This window comes from Lynx canadensis, chromosome B2 (assembly GCF_007474595.2).
Source record: "Lynx canadensis isolate LIC74 chromosome B2, mLynCan4.pri.v2, whole genome shotgun sequence".
Lineage (NCBI taxonomy): Eukaryota > Metazoa > Chordata > Mammalia > Carnivora > Felidae > Lynx > Lynx canadensis.
In genome coordinates this window covers 113291131-113307498 of record NC_044307.1, presented here as the reverse complement: position 1 = coordinate 113307498, position 16368 = coordinate 113291131, and the positions used below count along the sequence as shown (strand labels likewise).

Below are 16368 nucleotides of genomic sequence, written 5' to 3'. Positions count from 1 at the left end.
GTCCATTAGTCCCCTTCTACTTGGGATCTCTCCCTGAATATAGTGCCAGTAATATACAGGCTTCACGAGGCACTGTTCCCTGAACACAGTCCAAATGTGGCCCAGTGACCCTTGCCTTAATTTCTCACAGCATGGTGAACCTAAGCTGGAAAATGAAAGGAAAACTTTCCTAGAGGGTAGGGATCAAATGAGGGCAACAAACAAACAGACAAACAAACAAAAAACAAGTTAACACATAAGATAACCTGTATGGAGATATAGTGGTTATTTATATAAATAGCCTTACCGACATCCCTCATATTGATTTCTAGGCTCCTTTTACATATGCAAGACACTATTTATCACACAGTACATTCACTTTAGTACTAGCTTTCATTTTCAATAGAAAGACATACTCTTCTAGGGGTTCTGTCTTTGCAAAGAGTCCTCTCTCCCTAATTTGAAAAAAATTGTTTCATACCAATCCATTTTGCTTCTACCACTTGGAAACACCTTTAAGCATTTGTAGACTTTTCCTCTAAACCTAGAAAGCAAGGCCCAGAGAAGAATCTGTCTCAACTTATTTCTTGTTTGAGGACCTACCTCTTCATAGGTGAACATAATTGGCACTGGAAGATTCTGCCCTGATTTAATCCAAAATTACTAGCCAGAGCAGTATGGCATCATCTACTTTTCAATAAGACATCTATTCTGAACACAACACAATAAGGCTAATATCTCAGAGTCAACCCACCTAAAGAAGCAGGAGGACCATCTAATTACATAGTGTACGTGGGGAAATGGGACTATTGTCTGTGACCAAAGGTAAAAACAAGAGATAGGTCTCAGCCTGAAGGTAACAATGAATTCTTTCAAAACGGAAGGGAATTAGTCTGTAAGTAGAAAGTTTCTTAAAAATGGGAGTGTTGAATCAATGTCTGAATGGCCACCTGTAAGGATTTTGTAGACACGATTTATGCACATGAAGACTGTTGCATTAAGTTCCCGTACAGATCTGAGAGGGTACATATGGCAAGGTAGAAGTACAGAGTATGGTAGGTGAGAAATGCACAGAAATTCCAGACCATTTTAGAATGAGCACCAGACTTGGCTTACTTCTACCCACTCTTCTGCACATAGTCAGAGAGAAATGATTCTTCAGCTTGTCTCTTCTGCTGAAGACCCAAGAGATGATGTAATGAAGTGAAAAAAACAGAAGCAGTTTTCAATCTCAATGTAGGTTGGTTTATGGTAGCTATGAGTCTTGATTATTAACAATTATTGTACTTTTTCTAAAACATCAGATGGAGGCTAAAATACTAAATGAATTCTAATATTTGGCCTTTGTTGTTAGAAGTTCAAGTAAGGAAACTATAAAATATTGCAGCTAATTTATACATCAAGAAAGCAAACAGGGGCGCCTGGGTGGCTCAGTCGGTTGGGCGGCCGACTTCGGCTCAGGTCATGATCTCACGGTCTGTGAGTTCGAGCCCCGCGTCGGGCTCTGTGCTGACGGCTCAGAGCCCGGAGCCTGTTTCAGATTCTGTGTCTCCCTCTCTCTCTGACCTTCCCCCATTCATGCTCTGTCTCTCTCTGTCTTAAAAATGAATAAACATTAAAAAAAATTTTTTTTTAAATTAAAAAAAAAAGAAAGCAAACAAAGAACTTGAGTAAAGCACTTCATTAGTAACTAGAGGGGAAAATGCATCCCAATAAAATTTAGTAGATCTGCATCATAGCTGAGTGTTACACATTTTTTTCAAAGTTAGCATATATAACACACCCTTTGTTTAAGCTGGCTTCTTTAAACCAGGGTAGACGACTTCATCTTTATCTCGCTCACAAATCTATGCTAGCAACAATCATTTAAGAAACTACACTTGTTTTCTACAGCTCCCAACAACAGTGATGCATTAATGCCAAGAGAAACTGTTGTGTATTATAGCATAAACTGATCTTGCAGGGCTGATGCACAATGTGATTCTCAATTTGTAAACATTGTCCATTTAAAGTGATGGTGTCAGGGAAAAACCAAAGAGCAAAGCAGCATGCTAGCCATACTTTCATGGGAAACCTTTAAAAATTTTTGTACACAGAAAAAAATTCTCAAATTATCTTTACTAAAAGAAAGCTTAAGCATATTTATTTATTTATTCATTTATTTATTTATGAAAATTGTTTATTGGAGGTACACCTGAAGATGTGCAGCTGACATTTGAATAAAGAATAGGCAGGCCCACAGAAGCAGAAATAGTGGGAAGTCACTGTTAGCACCAAAGAGACAAAGCAGGAAAGAGGTTTCTGCAGCTCAGTGAGAATTAGAAATATGGGGGGATGGGCAAATGAGGAGGGCACTTGTTGGGATGAGCACTGGGTGTTGTATGAAAGTGATGAATCATGGGAATCTACCTCCAAAACCAAGAGCGGACTGTATACACTCTATGTTAGCCATCTTGACAATAAATTGTATTAAAAGAAAAGAGATATGGAGGAGGGACCACCCAGCGGGAGGTACAGTCATAAAGGGACATGGCTACTGCTAGAGCTTTGCGTTGAATTAGGAAGGGAGTGAGGAAGTAATGCATCTACTGTTCTCTCCTCCCATCTTCCTGTTTCCTGCCAATGCCAACATTTGGCGGAACCCAAATAGGAATCAAGATGTCAGGGAATCTGGAGAAGGAGTTCAAAGAGGCAACTTTCTGGAGTACAGAACAGGTCAGAGAGGATTGAATAATAGACACAGGAAGAGGGCAAATTCAGTATTATCAGAATTCCAGCCTTCCAGTTAAGCACATTTCAAAGTATACCAATTACAAACAAAAAACCCACTGATTTGATTATAAAGCCCTTAGAAAAGTTCTTTTGCCATGCAAGAAAACCATGTATTTGCACAGCTTTATAAAATCTGATTTCTACCCGGAGAGAGGAAAAAAAAGACTGCTAAATATATAAGGTAAGACTATAGAGGGAGTTTCCCCAGGATATTTTATTGGCTTTTTTCTTTCACCTTACAATGAGTCAAAGCACCATTTTGTGAATTTTCAAGGTTTTGTTTAATATTTGTGGGAAGAAGAGTGGAGATTATTATTAGTTATTCCTGAAGGAAATCATAAAGAAAATGACCACTATCATATTTCCTGTGTTGATTATGCATGTCCTTCAACTTACTCCAAATCAGTATGAAAAGGGGGACCATTTCTTCGTTTACACCTGGAAATAGGAAGAAAACCTAGGACTGCACATACCTCAGTATTTTACTGAGGAGTATAAAATGACTGCATTTAATCATTTGCAATTCTCTCCTTTTTCCCATGAAAAACCATAACTTTCTCTACCTCCCAAAATATGTGTTATACATTTCTGTGAATTCAGTCACCTCCCTCCTGCCTCAACCTCCTCAAATATTAATGCTTGCCATAAGATCCCTCCTCATGAGACCCATGCTTCTTGGATACCCCTTTGAGGCCCCAAAGGGTCTTCAAACAACATTAGCAACACATTTCAAGCTGAATTTGTTTTTCACTCCTCAAACTGACTCCTCTTTAAGACATAGTCAGTATCATCCCTCCTTTACTCCCACCATCCACCAGTCACCCAATCTTTTATTCCACCTGTCTTGTTCTTGACTCCTCTATCTTCCTCCCAATAACCTAGGGTTGCTCATTCTGTGGCCCCTGCCTAATAATTATGGCAAACATAATAATTTCTAGCAAGTGTTGAACACTTAGAATGTGTCACACATGGTGCTAAGCACCTTACATGTGTCACCTTGTTTAATCCTTTCTATGCCCTTTTGGCAGGTACTATTAGTAACCCCAGTAAAAGATGTGAAAACTCACAGGTGCAGAACTAGTATGTGGAAGGCTGAGAGTTTAAATCTAGTTTGAAGCCAGTTCTCTGACCCACCTTTTCCAGCTTGGCAAATTCAACATTTCAAGGCTTAGTCTACTCTTTAATGAAGCCTTTTAAATCTCCCCTGACCTTTCTTCTCCCATGCTCTCAGCATTTTCTATGCACATTTATTACAGTACACATTATTATATATGCATTTTCCCATTTATTAGTTCCGCCAAATATATTTTAGGGCACAGTCTATCAGATACAGGGCTTGGCACAGCTTATCAGCAGTCAGCGAGCCTGGACCTGGCCTCCTAGAAACCAGTGGGAGAGACTTTAAGCAAATAACCACACACATATAACCATAATATCCCAAATGATAGCTGCTATGAAGAAAAACTTCTTCTGGTGGTAATGTGTCTGTCTCCAGGTATCGCATGATCACCATTAAAGCCACAACTTTAGCATTTTAATTTTATCATCACTAATGTGTTCACTACATTGATATGCAGTTGTATTAATAAATTATAGGAACTGTTCAGGCTAGAAATTTGATTTCTAATTGGAAATTGAAATCAACTTTAAAGAAACGAAATGATAAGATATTGTCTCATGACAGGAGTTGCAGGAACAAGAAGATAAATATGGATGAGAAAACCTGGATTTGCACAAAGGCAAGTTTGTCTCCAGGTAAATTGCTCAATTCAGGAATATACTTGTTCTATTTAATATAGTAGGAGTTTACTGGAGTTCAGAACATAACGAAAAGCTCTATGTACTCAAACTTCTGCCAGAAAGGAGATGCTGAATGAGGGCTTGGAAGATGTACTGCACCTAAGAGTTCTTCTTACTGCTTGTTGATCTATTCTGTTTCTTCCTTTTTCATCTGCAGTGTACAAAAAATGTAACAAGTGGTATTTGCAAAGCTATTCAAATGAAATCCCAAAATATGATATTTTAGATTTCAAATTTCATGTAAGATGATGTATCCAAAGGTATTTCCTAATATAAAATAGCTGAATTGACATAAATGATAATAAATGCTCAAAGAGTGACATCTTGGATCATAAACTATAATTCAATGACACAAAAAGAGTAATAATGAAATACACATTAAAGTGTTTTATCAAAAGATACAAAACCCACTTTAGGCCACAAACAATATTATAACGAGATTTTAAATTGCCCAGGCATGTTAGATCTTAGTGGTAACCTTTTTCTCCCCCTCTGTTTCTGCTGTGTTATGACTCAATTCATTACATTCAAGTACTTGAATTCTTAAAGTTATGATGAACTACACCAGTTTGGAAGTGGGTTCTGTTACTGGGGAAGTGGAATTTTTAAAACTAGAGCAAACCTAAAAAATAGGCACTGACGTACTGCAAAGAACAAAGATACTAGTCTCAGTGTAGGGTGCTATACTATAATCATGAATACTGCAGTTGGTTTGCTGATACATTCATGTTTGAGCTCTCCTTACTCATGAGAATCCAGACAGGTATGGATACCTAAATCAAGTAGTTCATGTTAATGTAAGAGCTTAGACTTTAATGCTGAAAAATGCTACATAAACATTGTATGGAATAGTAAAAACCACTGCTTCAGGAATTGTGTTATCCCTAGAACTTTGCACAATATTGAAAGGGGGAATTATTTATCTTTTCTGTTAGACATCTTCTCAAGAGTAAAGATGAGTAATAACAGTAATCATCCCCAAATTCTGTGGTAGCTTTACATTTTTTGGAAGTTGCTTAACAGTTTTACTTCATATTGAGATTTTCATCTCTCACCCATTATCAAGGATTTTAAGTGTTTGTGATCAACATTTATTTTGTGTTGAATTTCTCCTCTTCTTGAAACAAATTCCCTTCTCCTTTGCTAGTCAGAAGTAAAAAACTGAGCTTACTAGGTTTGACATCTTGATCCATTTGTCCCCTACGTTTCTTCTTAGGTACAACCCAACTGATAGGAAGCCTGGTATTGGCAAATGTTATCGGAGAGTCCATGGTTAACTGAAAATCGTACAAATATGGGATCTTGCATTTTCAATTTTTACATATTTCCCTCTCAATACATGTGCATTCTGATAAATCATGCTCATCATCAAATGATTTGGTGATTTTGGATGAAATGAGACCTATAAAATTTTACTATAGCTATAATTGCACCTTAACTTGAATCTTTCACCCATTTACTAAGAACAATATATTTTTAAATAATTTCCACTTTGATTCAATTATGCATACATGTTTTAACTATCCAAAATTCTAAAATAGCACAGTCTGTTTATATATATAGAATATATACAGTTTATACATATTCTATATATTCTCCATATAATATCTATTAATTGTATCAATATATATATTTTATAAACAAATTATATAAAATATATATTATATATATGATTCCAAACATAACTGAAGAAAAAAAATATCCTAAGTTATGGGATAAGAAGTCCTTGTAAAATTAGTAGTTTCTTCTTTTAAAAATTTTTTTTAAGTTTATTGATTTGTTTTGAGAGCATTAGCTTGAACCATGGAGTGGTAGAGAGAGGGGGAGAGAAAAATCTTAAGCAAGCTCTGCATTGTCAGTGCAGAGCCTGATGTGGGGCTTGAACTCATGAACGGTGAGATCATGGCCTGAGCTGAAATCAGGAGTGGGCCATTTAACTGACTGAGCCACCCAGGTGTCTTCAAAACGAATAATTTCTGATAACACCAATAAAATAAAATTGGAAGAAAAATAACTTAACCTAAGAATATACAGAGTCAAATAAATGTATTCTATTGATGGGGCACCTGGGTGGCTCAATTGGTTAAGCATCCGACTTCAGCTCAGGTCATGATCTCACAGTATGAGTTCGAGCCCCGTGTCGTGTAGGGTTGTGTGCTGACAGCTCAGAGCCTGGAGCCTGCTTCAGAGTCTGTGTCTCCCTCTCTCTCTGCCCTTTCCCCCCCTTGCCCTCTGTCTCTCAAAAATAAAATAAAATAATTTAAAAGTATTCTATTGCTATTAAGTCAGTATTCAAAATCACCGTAAGTGCATTATTTTAGTTATATAGTTTGCAATCTCAAACATGTACTTTTTAGAGAACAAAAAACAAGGGTTTTCTTGATAGTTATGAGACTAGCCTGCACCAAGGTAGTAAATAAAATAATTAACTATGAGAGCCAAGCAATTTCAAAGCCCAGTTACTCAGTAAGAGGCTTTGACTAACCTACTCTAGCTCATCATTGCAACGAGTAGAGGAAGGTACTTTCTAAACCACAGTCCCTCAAAGCTACAGAATGAATAATGCAGCAACCACTGCTTCTAACACCAGAGCATGGGCAAAGACTTACCTTAAATGGAGACGACTTCAAATAGCCTTTGAAACCTCTTCATCCTGCCATTCTGCTGTAATGACAAGGATGAAAACTACTGCCATGGGCCTCATTGTCTTCCCTCTTCATTTACTGCACACTAGACGAGGTGAGGCTCAAAAAATTGCAAGACAGTTGTTCTGGGGTGGGCCTGGGGCACTGGGTGTCTAAAAGCCCTCCGGGTGATTGTAATGTACAGTCAGTGCTATGAATCAGTGGTTTGCTCCCACAGTTGCTGCTCTCATTTGCCTGTCTTCAGTCTTGCCCTCCTGTGACATCCTCTACTAATGCTGCCAGAATGATCTTTCTGTAATGCCTACAGAATTAAATTAAAACTGAGCACAGTGGAAGACTCAACATGATCTGCTTTTAAATACCTGACCAGCTGCCTCTCCCTGGCTCTCTCCTGACGAGCTCCACCAACCACCTGTTTCCAGCATGCCTGCCTCACCCTCAGGGCCTGCACACTTACCCATTCCTTGCTCTGACATGTTCTCCAACGTTTATCTGTTTATCTGCCTGGAGAACTGCATCTTCTGCAAAAAGTCTCTCCTGCCATCCTAGCCTCCACTCCTCCATCAGTGTTCTCAAAGCATAAGTGTATTTGGGTTCTCGTTTTTTGTTTCTTCTGTTGTTGTGTTTTGCTTTTGTTTTGTTTTGTTTTTTTGACTAATCATATTGAACTGTCATTTTAGGACATATGTCTCTCTCACCTTCACCTTCACTAGACATTTTTGGAGCAAGGACTAGCTCACATTTGCCTCTGTATCCCCCAAATTTAGCACACTGTCTGGCCTATACTGGCATTTTGTACTTGCTGAATACATGAATGAAAAGCATTTTATACTATTTGCACCTATCACAGACAGAGCCAGAAGGGATTCACTTTGGGTCCACTGAAAAAGTCAAGCTTACCTTCCCAAAAAAGTATTAGTATTTACTTAATATTTAGTAATAGCAGTGACAATTACTTTAAAAAGATTAGCCTTTTGATCAGGCTACTAAATGAATTTTAAACATGGTTAAAGTCAAAGAAAAACTTTAATTTAATCCTCAAGAGTGCTCTCTTATCATCAGCCTCCCCAAACCACATATTTTTAGAATCACAGCCAATATACACTCACCTTAGACTTCTAAGGGAAAGAAGCCCACTTAATGCCCACCACAAGTTGGCCTAATTAGGCATCATGTGACATCTAACCCACAACTCTGGTGAACATGCTTACTTTGTATTTGCTTTCTGATCTGGAAGGGGTGGGAATATGTCCTTTTTTCTTGAAGGTTGTAAAGTGCTTGCACTGAGGACAAGGCTTGGTGCTGGAATCAATACGGCCAAGTTCCAAGAAGTACTTATATTTGATGGAATCTTCATGTGTTAAGTTATAGGTAATTGTTCTTTCTTCCAGGAATTCAAAACATTCTGTGATAGGGCATTTGATTTCTACTTGGCCAAGCTGTACCTGTGTGAAAGAGCAAATGGGAGACCCCCCCAAGAAAAGCACTGGTTAATTTTCTGTTCTTTTTTTTCCATACAGTATTGCTTATTTCATGATTACAATAAAGGATTATTCGTCATTTTTCATGACTTCTAACCTAATAAATGGCAATCACTTTGGTACCTATATTGTGCAGTACCAAAATAATCACCATATAAAGTTTCCAAAATGATTTACAGCATATTTAAGCATTCTCTATCATCATGTTTGTAAACTTAAATGGACCTAAACCACAGGCTCACCAAAGAAGCACATTATCATCCCATCCTTCTGGAAACCTCAGAGTAAGACAGCATTCAGACAATGTTCCAGCTAAAGGAATAGTTGGATGAAAAAGTGATTCAGATTTTTCAACCTAACTACAAAGTACCTCAGCACTGTTTAAAGCACCTCTAACTACTATAAAGGAAGAACAAAGGATTTTCAAAGTACATATACATATATACAACACATAGTAGTTTTAAAATATTGCCAATAATAACTCCATTTTCCCTGACTCATCCATGCAACTAACATGGAATAGTTTTTATGTCATCAGAATCACAGGAACAAGTAAGAAAATTACACCAATCACATTGATGCAAAAACAAAACAAAACAAAACAAACAAAACAAAAAACACATGGGATCTGGCTACAACTGAGGTCATTTATAAAATGAACTTCTTCACAGGACCACAGAGTTAGGTTAGGAGAGAGGAGAAAGATATACTACAAGAGTACATTTAGCATTTGGTATGGGATTCTAGATAAGTTTGGCATGAAAGATTATAGCATATGAAGCACCAAGTGTGGACACGACTAAATTTTAACAAATGAAGAAAATAAACTACTTTGTAACAAAGAGTTCCAAGAATACTTTCAGTAAGTAGTGAACAAGAAGTGTTTATATTTATACATCATGGCATCATAATCTCTTTTTGTATATCCTAATATAGCAAAGGGAGGCCGTGAAGGCTCCAAACGGCAAACAATGTTAAACCATCTCTTCTCTCACTTGGGTGAAATGTCACTTGACATTCTGAGAAGGCAAAACACATTGACCTTAATGAGAAAAGCCGTCTGTGAAAACTGAGGGAGTGTCTGGAGAAAGAAAAACATCACCACAAAGAACAATTCCAAAAAACACACAACTAACATCAGAGTAACTTTTTTTCCCACTTTGCAGTGTATCTGGCACAAATTTGAGGACAGGGAAAGTACACAGGCTGGGAGTGTGTGGGTGGCTGAGTCGGTTATGCATCTGACTTCAATTCAGGTCATGATCACACGGCTCATGAGTTCGAGCCAGTTCGTGAGTTTGAGCCCCACACGGTTTGTGAGCTCAAGCTCTGCATGGGGCTGTCTGCTGTAGTGCAGAGCCTGCTTCAGATCCTCTGTCCAGCCCCCCTGCCTACCCTTCCCCCCATTCTCATGCACTCTGTGTCCCTCTCCCTCTCTCTCTCTCTCAAAAATAAACATTAAAAAAAATAAGAAGCCACAGGCCAAAGGATACATGAGATGATACATTTAATACCAGTAAAGGACACGAGCCAGACTGATAATGAAATGAAAAAGGAGCGTTGGATAAACCTCCTTCTTAGGATAAACTTGCTCGAAGTGTATATTGCTACATAATGCTATACCACTATTGTATAACATGGTCTAGAGAGATTTTTCAAACATTGGCCTCAAACAATTTTTCTATTTTTCATGATGTCTGCTTTTAGTTACAATCAGATTTGCTTATTACACTTGTTATGGGGTTATGAAATGTGATTATAACCCAAATTAAGGTTTATAATAAATTTTTCAGTTATAGTTCAAGACATAAATCCTTAGAAGATTTTAAACAGACAAAAAAAAATGTGTGACATTATTAAAAACTGGGTTAATGAAACATATGCAACTTTTTAAAAAATTAATACATGTTTCCTCTTTTAATATTCTGTCAACATTTATCAAGCTGATTCCGAGCCAGGTACTGGATTAGGTGCTGAAGCATTGCAAGTGCCTACCAGTAAAGAAGTAATCATGATACAGAGCAGTGACCATGCCTGATGGGCAAGAACAGGGTGTCAGGAGAGGATATGAGGAAGGCTTGGTAACCTTACCCTTGGGAGGTTCAGAAGAGGCTTCTTGGAAGAAGGAAGGCTTCAAGTGAGATCTTAAGATTAATAGAACTTAGCCAAACAAGGGTGAAGGTGTTTCAAACAGACAGAAGATAAAACACGGACAAAGGCTTGGCGGTAAGAGAATACGGCACATTTTAGTGGGGTACCCATAGTTTCCCCACATCCTAGTTGGATCAAATGTATACTGCCCTAAGGTATATGCATCTTAACTTAAAGATGACAGCCACAGAGGGACTGAAAGATGATCAGTAAGACTGGACCACAAAGTGAGAGTATATAAAGACACGGGTGTACAGATGAACTGAAATCAGAGTGTGAGGGCAGAGCATGAAACCACACTAAAAGTGTGGATGTTTTCCATATGAAAATGAAAAACCCCAACTTTCAGCATGGGAAAAACAACTCCTTTTTATTCCACAGAGAAAGAGTTCCTTTGGGCCATTTCAAGTGACTCTTTATTCTTGGGGAACAGCATACTTTGGGGGGTAGGAGTCATTTTTTTGGCTCCTTGGTCAATGTTTTAACCTGGCCTCCCTCACCTATAAGTTTGTTTGTTTATATTTATTTATTTTTCAGAGACAGCGTGAGTGGGAGGGATGGGGGGAGGGGACAGAGGATCTGAAGCAGGCTCTGCGCTGACAGTAGTGAGCCCGATGTGGGGCACCTGGGCCAAAGTCAAACACACAACTGACTGAGCCACTCAGGTGCCCCACCTATAAATTTATTTTAACTACACAAGTGACAACAATGGAAGCAGTAATTTCACAGCCACCCAGGGACAGTCAGGTCTTATAGAAATGAATGTAGTTTAGGGACCAGAACAACCCAAGGTAGCTCGAGGGAGCAGGTTATCTTATTACTCCTTCAGCAGTGAGTGTTCATTTCCACACCACATTGGGATACCTGTCATCTAACAACCAACCAAGGACCTTGTCTTCTTCAGTGTTTTCCAAATCTGTCTGCATATCTATCCACTTGCATACAACACACACTTTCTTCGTGTTCTCAAACTCTCTGCATTTTGCTTATCCTGTACCTTCTCTTCTTTCTGAAAGCTGCAAAATCCTTACCCCACTGCAATGGACCAAATGATCTCAACTTTATTAAGCAGATAGAAGCAATATGATCATATTCACTCATCTTCCCGCTACCAACTCTCTCAGAATCTATGTCTCTATCTTTTCTGTCCTCCTTCCATCTAAAATTTAGGGCCTGAATCTGCTTCCGGGACAACTGCTTGTGTCTCTTAAAGTGTTTGCTGAGAATTCAGGTTTTCTGGCCCACCCAGGACCTACTAAATTTGAATCATTGCTGGTAAGCTAGTAATAGGCAGTTTGGAACAATTACTCATACAATTCTTCAAAGTACTCATAGTTCTGCATAGTAAGATTATCTCCTTTTTCACAATAAAATGCTACTCATGACCTATGCAATCTCTTGGCCTCTACATATCTAGCTTTTTCAGAATAATTTCCTCAAAAACATCACAAATAATCATGATTAAACAAAGTGCATTCATTTATTTATCCAACAAGATATGTATTTCATCAGTTCAAGGACACAGTTTCTTCAGCATTTTAATATCTCAAAAGTCAGGACAGTCTTACAATCAACAGTCTTCAGCATTGTTCCATTGTTTAATTTGCAGTTTTTATTTTCTTGGTGGCACGTAATACAATATTATATTGTAATAATTGTATGTTATATACAATCATGTGTATAATATTGCATATTATACAATATAATACAATATATAACAATTGATCATGTCTTAGATTTCAATGAAATGTGTTTTTTACAGGTTAGGCACTATGGTGGACCCAGCAAAAATGAAGGGAGAGAGACACAGGGCTTCTATACAGGAAATGAGAGACAAACAAGTAATAAACCAGGCAGATTATAGTCAGTGCTAGAGGGAACTATGGATCAGGGAAGGGATCTCCAAGGAGGTGACAATTTGAACAGAGAACTGAAGTGTCCTCATGCAGAGAAACTGGGGAAGAGACTACAGGCAACAGAGGCGAGGACATGGCCCCAGGGCAGAAGGTGCCTGATGTGCTTGTGTTCAGAGAACGGAACTGAGTGGCTGAGACATACCAAATGAGCCAGATCGCACAGGCCTTGCTGGCTGTGATAAGAACCTATGGATTGTACTCTTAAGTTCAGTGTGAATCATTGAGTAGTTTTATGAGGCGAAGTGACAGACCTTGATTTACATTAAAAAAGTCACTCAGGGTCTTCCTGGAGAACGGACTATAGAAGGACAAAAGTGGACACTGGGAGAATAGGGCTCTAGATTATACTTTTCTTCTTACCAGTGGCCTCTGACTATTTCAGCCCTCCAGGCAGTTGATGATGGATGACTGAACTAGGTGACAGAAGTAGCCAGATATAGGGTGCATTTTGGAAGACGAACCAGTGGGGTTTGGTGATGAGCCAGATATTGAAAATGAAGTAAAGGAAGGAAGCAAAGGTAACTCTAGGATTTTGGCTTGAATAATCTGATGATGGGCCAATGCTACTCACTGAGAAGTGTCTAATAAAATAGTTTCTGTAGATATGTGATATTTGCTGGACAGGATTCACCGCAAATTTATTATAGAAACAAGAATAAAGATCATTAGTCCATCCAAAAGCCCATATATTTGCTCCTACAATATTACAAGTAAAAGATATAGGTCCAGGATATAAAGTAGCTTTAAGGTATAAATCCTGACCTTGTAGAACCTTAGAAAACAGCAATAAAATTTGTGTTGATAGCCTATTCTAGCAATTTGGATTTGATGATAGGAATTCCTTTGAATATTTTACCCACTGTTTAAAACACTTGTTTTGAATTAGGGTAATCATAAACATATGCAAAAGTAAGCAGATTGATTATGAATTCTTCAGTACCCATTCTCTAGCATCAACAATTATCAACTCTTGGCCAATCTTGTTTCTTCTGTGCACTGTCCATATTGTCCTCCCATATTATTTTGAAGCAAATAGTAAACATCATGTCATTTCATTCATGAATATTTCTGTATGGATCTAAAGAAAATAAGTTCTTTAAAATACATAACCATGATACCAAATATCTTCTTAAAATGACAATAATTCTTTAATATCAATTTAACAGTTCAAATAACATGTCATCTAACTCCTGTTTCAAGGATTTTATGTACTTAATATACTTAAAGATATTTTAAATTTATGTTGATTCAATGCTAATGCCAGTTTATATCACTGAAAAATAGCTGTCCAATTCTTCTGGACAAAAACATGTCCATTCTTGTAAGACAAAATTACTTAACTCTAAATCAATCTCCAAGTGTCTCCAGGAGACACTATTACCCAGTTAACATTCAAGCTAAAAGGCTAACTTGCCACTTGGGACAACTCAGAAGTAATTTAGTGACACAGGTGAGGGAAGAGGCCTCTGGAAAAGTGTCAGATTAATTAAATCTTCCAAAGAAAAGGACAGAGAAAGTTTAAAACTTGGCTTTCAAAGCTTGATTTATGAAAGGTATGGTTTATGATTTCAATCTTGGTTGTAAGTGTTGGTCATAATAGTTTGCAGGGTTCCTTGAACTTTTGTTCAGTTGATAACAATTTCATTTTTCCTTAAAAATGGAACATGTTAATATGACAGAGGAGAAGAGACTACCACAACAAAAGCAATAACAATCATGAAATGTACACAGTACCTCCTACATGCCAAGCACTGTTCCTTCTATTTTTAAATTTAACTTTTTTTAAGTAAATCTCTACATCCAACATGGGAGTTGAAGTTACAACCCTGAGATCAAGAGTCTCATGCTCTAGAGACTGAGCCAGCCAGGCACCCTGCCAAGCACTGTCTAAACGTTATCTTGCATCAATTACTTAGTGGAGCACTAAAGAGGCAGATTCATTTTCAAGTTCATGGATCTCCCATGACTTTATCATTTATAGGAACGTGGCTGCTTTTTTTTTACTCAACAGCTACTACAGAGCATTGTGCTAGATGCCTTTGAATATTTGAAAAAAAATAAGAAAGAACGAAAAACATCAAGTCAAATATCCCAGAAATTCTCTGAACCCCAAGCAAAATAAATACAAAGTGGGGCGCCTGGGTGCCTCAGTCGGTTAAGTGCCTGACTTCGGCTCAGGTCATGATCTCATGGCTCATGAGTTCGAGCCCCGCATTGGGCTCTGTGTGGACAGCTCGGAGCCTGGAACCTCTTCAGATTTTGTGTCCTCTCTCGTCTGCCCCTCCCCCACTCATGCTCTGTCTCTCTGTGTCTCTCAAGAATAAACATAAAAAAATACTAATAAAATAAATACTAAGAAAATCAAGCCATAGGCATACCAAATAAAAGTGCCAAGTACCAAACACAAAGTATCTTAAAAGCAAAAGAGGAAAAGGTACTCCCACACAGAAAACTTCAGCCCCTACTATCTTGCTGGTAAATTCTACTGAGAATTTAAGGATTAAATAATACCAGTATTACACAACTACTCTTAGAGAATAAGTAAAAGGGTATGAGAGGGAGGGGTCACTGCTCAAGTTGTTTTATTAGGTGGACATAATCCTGATATAGAAACCTGATAAAGACATTGTAAGAAAAGAAAATTTCTGACCAATCTCTTTATAAACATAGATGCAAAAATACTAAACAAAATATTAGGAAACCAAACTGAACAATCTAAGAAAAAGGTATCAGATCATAATCAAAGAAGGTCTACTGCAAGAATACAAATTTGGTTTACACTCAAAGATAACTGGTATAACTCATACATTAATATGGGAGAAAAATCATATGATTATCTCCCTAGAAAATTATCTTCCATAGAGGAAAAGTATTTGATAAATTCAACACTCATTCATGTTAAAATCTTAGCAAACCAGGAAGAGATGAAAACTCTTTGTTAACCTGATAAAGAGCATTTACAAGAAAACCTACAATAAACATCACATTCAATGGTGAAATACTGACAGCTTTCTTTTTGAGATTGGAAGTGGGTCAAGTATACACTGCCACCATTATTCAACATTGACTAGAGCTCATAGCCAACGTAAGAAGAGAAGAGAAATGACAATAAAACAATTAGAAATGAAGATATAAGATCCTCCATTTCTCACAGATTGCATAATTATATATACAGAAAATCCAAAATAATCTACAGATAAACTACTAGGATTAATAACTGAATTTAGCAAGTTTGCTGAATAAGTAAAATACACAAAAATCAAGTCAAACTAGTAACATGCAATGTGAAAAAATATTTAAGAATTATCATTTATGGCAATATAAAAACATGCAGTATTAATAAAGTCAACAAAATATGTATAATACCACTCCACAGAAATATTTGAAATATTTTTAAGAAAATAAAAAGAAGTAAATGAATGGAAGGATACATCAGGTTCCTGAACTGGAAGGAAGTTTCAATATGGTAAAAATATAAATTCAGTCATATTAATCTATAAAGTTTCCTGCAGTTCTCTCTCTCTCTCTCTCTCTCTTTTCTTGAGAACAAAGTGAGTTCAAAATTATGAGCTGACTGTGAAATACTTATGGACGGTCATTGTACTCCTGATCTAGAAAAACTAA

The 16368-nt window shown here is 37.4% G+C and overlaps 1 protein-coding gene across 1 annotated transcript in view; it reads right to left on the bottom strand.

Moving 5' to 3' along the window:
- Nucleotides 1–16368, bottom strand: part of RNF217 (ring finger protein 217) — a 133279-nt gene that overhangs the window by 43968 nt on the left and 72943 nt on the right. Inside the window, exon 3 of the mRNA XM_030317105.1 lies at nucleotides 8408–8641. Within this exon, the coding sequence (XP_030172965.1) occupies nucleotides 8408–8641 (234 nt within the window). The remainder of the gene's footprint in view (nucleotides 1–8407; nucleotides 8642–16368) is intronic.